Source organism: Limulus polyphemus, unplaced genomic scaffold (assembly GCF_000517525.1).
Source record: "Limulus polyphemus unplaced genomic scaffold, Limulus_polyphemus-2.1.2 Scaffold1334, whole genome shotgun sequence".
Taxonomy (NCBI): Eukaryota; Metazoa; Arthropoda; class Merostomata; order Xiphosura; family Limulidae; genus Limulus; species Limulus polyphemus.
In genome coordinates, this window is record NW_013666944.1 from 251893 (window position 1) to 256222 (window position 4330).

The 4330-nt window shown below is 35.5% G+C and overlaps 1 protein-coding gene across 5 annotated transcripts in view; it reads right to left on the reverse strand.

Annotated features, from left to right (window-relative positions):
- LOC106463145 (septin-7-like) overlaps window positions 1-4330 on the reverse strand; it is a 63259-nt gene that overhangs the window by 31181 nt on the left and 27748 nt on the right. For 3 of the 5 annotated variants that reach the window (XM_013923138.2, XM_013923136.2, XM_013923137.2), the window contains one exon: window positions 3770-4055. In XM_013923138.2, the coding sequence (XP_013778592.1) occupies window positions 3770-4055 (286 nt within the window). The remainder of the gene's footprint in view (window positions 1-3769; window positions 4056-4330) is intronic. The other 2 variants (XM_013923139.2, XM_013923135.2) reach the window with 1 other exon arrangement.

The window sequence follows — 4330 nt, forward strand, 5'->3', positions numbered from 1 at the left end:
TGTAAGTCCGCAAACATACCGCTGTGCCACTGGGGGTCGAGACGTTTCGTACTCATGCAGATGTTGAAAAATGTTTGCCATAATAGTTCTTAGTCGTTTCGCTCCAATGTTAATGTTTAGACATGTATCAACATAGACTTTAGTCGTTTCGCACTCATGTTGACGTTTAAAACTGAGCCTTAATATAGTACTTAGTCGCTCCACAACCATGTTGATGTGGAAATGTTCCTCATGATAGTTCTCTGCCGTTTCATCAACTTGACGCTGACACCCGTTGAGAGTTTTGTTGTAAAATTACGTGCAGTCTGGAACATCAACGATTAACTTCATGAAATGTCTATAAAACATGTATAAACCAATCAACTGAATGATAGATCTAATTAACTTCAAGAACTATCTAAGTCATTACATCAAACCCGAAGAAAAACCAATAACAATAAAACATTAAATTTAACAACATTAGACTTTTTTTTTTTCTTTGCCCGAGAAATTGATACGTCACAACGTGCATTTTACAGGGACAGAAGAAAATCTAACCGGAGCACGTGCCCTTGGAAAGTCGAGTAGAATCTGCTTCGAACAAACTCCTGCTCTATTTTATGTGTGACAACTGAGAAAACAACTCCGATATTACGTCTTCGTTTGAAAGGAGTTTATATGTTTAGTTTATGAAAAGACAAAGACAAAAGATTTTCGAAAATACCTAGAAAAAAATCTAAACAGAAATATTACTCATTATAATTCTAAGTTAAAAACTGAAAACTAACTCAAACAACGTGTTAGTAGGTTGTTTGACGCTTGCAAAAAATATTTTGTTACAAAAGCTAACAAAGAGCTTGTGTTATGAAGTTAGACTTGTTTAAATTATTAACTTTAAAAACATTTAATTAGCAGTAGTTATTTCATTATTATCCTCAAAATGTGATTTGTAAATGATTTAAAGTTCATAATAGTTACATTTCACTTGCTTAATCTGCTTCACACAATAACATTTACTGTTCATGAAACTGAGAACATATATATACTGTTCACGAGATCTGAGAACATATATATATATATATATATATATATTGTTCATGAGATCTGAGAACATATATATATATATATATATATATATAATGTTCATGAAAACCTATACCACCACTATATCTGTTGTATAAAAGTTGGCCTGAAGATGAGCCCTGGTATTGCGAAAAGGCCTCTCAGATCTAGTGTGATTGACATATAAAACATTCTCCTTTGCTTTCACTCACGGGTTATTAGAATTATTATTCAGTATAACTCTAGAGTATAGCCACACCAGTATAACTTACTGATGATAACAAGCCCTACAAATATCAGTGCCGGCCATTTAAATCAAGATCAGTAGTAGCCCGAGTCCTTTCACTTTTAGGGGCTATCCTGGACAATGTACAATGTTCTGTATTTTACTATCCCATATGATAAATGAAGGACAATTAAGTAGGATGTGTGTGTGTAACAAATCGCTAGAAATCTGCCGGTAGCGTAGACCAACAACATGTTAATGTACCGTATGTCCTGACTATCCAACGGCTTGTGGCCCCAACGCTTGCTAAGGCCGGCACTGAAAGATATACACAAAATAACACCATAAGTAACGCATGTTGAAAACGTTCATCACCAAAGTTCCTGCTGATATTCAATTAGTTATGTTGAAAACGTATCGTACGCTTACTGATACGCGAAAAATCTGATAAGCACGTACACCAAGTCACCCCTTGTCATTGTGTGTTGTGTAATAAAAGTTTGTACCAAGCTGTTATCCAATTAAATAATTCTACTTCTTCCTCATAACACGTAGTTTTAATAATAAGCAAACTCTTTTAAATTGCAAAAGAGTAGGCTAACGTTGTACAATTTAATCGCTAGTTATATATATTATTTAATGAAATGACAAAATTGACTCGCTTTTAAACCAGGCTTTTATAGAGAATTATATGATGATTATAATCAATGAACCCCAGAAATATATAAAAAATTCCAAACAAACCTATTGAAGTTATATTATATAGAACAACTATTAAATTCAGAAAATATAATCACTGCATTTGAAACCTGTAGTCGTACTATCCCACACGTGAGTTAGATTTAGCTCTTGGGTAACTACCTCTCTCAAACAATGCTTTTGCTCAAATCAAAAATGTTTTAGTATGAGATTGGATTTTGGAATATTTCTACTTCCTGAGTAACTTTTACCATTCTGAAATTTGCTTGAAATCTCCCCAGGACAAATACCGCGGTTTTTGATCGATGGTTTATTTCTACTCAAACATATTGAAATATACTCATTTGTTGGCAACTTTTCAAGTTGATTCTCATTCAAAGGATCAATTGTTTGGACAACGAGTGAACTTGCAACTACAGGTTGTGAAACTGAATTTTTAAATACCTCATATACCATACATTTTTTCCTTTACGTGTTTATACATTCAAAACAAGATTAATTAAAAAGCAAACAACTCTTTCTAAACAGGTGTTTACTTCCCGTTGTGGCCCAGCATGGCCAGGTGGTTAGGGCGCTCGACTAGCAATCTGAGGGTCGCGGGTTCGAATCCCCGTCACACCAAACATGCTCACCCCTTTCAGCCGTGGGGCGTTATAATGTTACGGTTAATCGCACTATTCGTTGGTAAAAGAGTAGCCCAAGAGTTGGCGGTGGGTGGTGATGACTAGCTGCCTTCCCTCTAGTCTTACACTGCTAAATTAGGGACGGCTAGCGCAGATAGCCCTCGTGTAGCTTTGCGCTAAATTCAGAACAAACAAACTTCCCGTTGTAAAACAACTAACCCGAGCTTATTTATGACTTACTGAAAAGTCTAGGCTTATTAATAACACGTAACAGTCAAAGTTACAACTTTCTTGTTTGTTAATCATAGTACTATCAATCGTGAGATGCAAAAAATACTTATTATTATACCATCAAACATATATATAATATTATAATAATTATATAATAATAAGTATATAATAATACGTATGTATGTTTGTTTTTGAATTTCGCGCAAATCTACAAGAGGGCTATCTCCGATAGCCGTCCCTAATTTAGCAGTGTAAGACTAGAGGGAGGGCAGCTAATCATCACCACCCACCGCCAACTCTTTTACCAACGAATAGTGGGATTGACCGTCACATTATAACGCCCCCACGGCTGAAAGGGCGATCATGTTTGGTGTGACGGGGATTCGAACCCGCGACCCTCAGATTGCGAGTCGAGCGCCTTAACCACCTGGCCATGCTGGGCCCCAAAATTTTGGATTATATAACTCTGACATATGAATGTTTCCTATTTACCAGGATTTTATGCCGAGAAACTCACTTTATAGAAAATAAAAGTTTAATGACGGCTAGACTGGGTGACGAAGAAAACTTTATTACAAATGTGCGACGTTTCGACAATATTATGCCATCCTCAAGTACCACGTCGTACATTTATAATAAAGTTTTCATCATTTACCCATTCAAGCCATCTCCAAAGTTTTATTTTCTTATCAGCATGATGATCACCATCTCCTTTCTACAATTACGTTGTTAATATCTAATACTGTACATGTAAAACAAAATATAAAAAACTGTATAGCATTTGTATGAAGAAAAAAAAAAGTTCAAAAATTAACAACAATAATACATGATCATTATAGTTGGTATTCCAGTAAATAGTTTTCACATTTCCAACTTCATTATCACCCTTGAAATTTCTTTATTACACTTAATTTTACACTGGTATCAAAGTACGTGGTACGTTACCTACCGACGACCATTAATGTAAAGTCGAATCCTCGCTTAACGGCCTTTCGATACACCTGATTCGGTAAGTTGGCGAAACCAACATAACCCTGAACGTCATTAGATGAAGTAGACGACTCCTTTTCTTTGTCTTTTTCTTTTGTACCGTTTCGTTTCTCCTTATTCAAGAAAATTTCTTTGCCTGAGCTAGTCATTCCGGAAGTGTTGGTAGTGGGAAAATTGGACAACGTATTGGAAGTCATAGATGTGTGGCCATCTTGTCGGGAAAATAGTTCTCGCTTATTGGAGGTCTAGAAGAGAAAGACAAAAGACTAATATACGTAACAACTTGTCGTTTGTACGTTCACTCTTATGGACAGTGCCTTAAATTCCATATAACAGCTACACAAACTGTCATTTCTAGAATTGCCCCTCAAAATCATCGTGTAATCCATTAAAATACACTAGGTGTACTTCCGCTGGGTCTCCGAAAGTGTTATGTTGCAAGAGTAAATAAAACCAGAATTAAGAGAAAGAAATATTTTATTGTTTTGTAGCCTACAGAGTGAAAATTCTTCTCGTGATT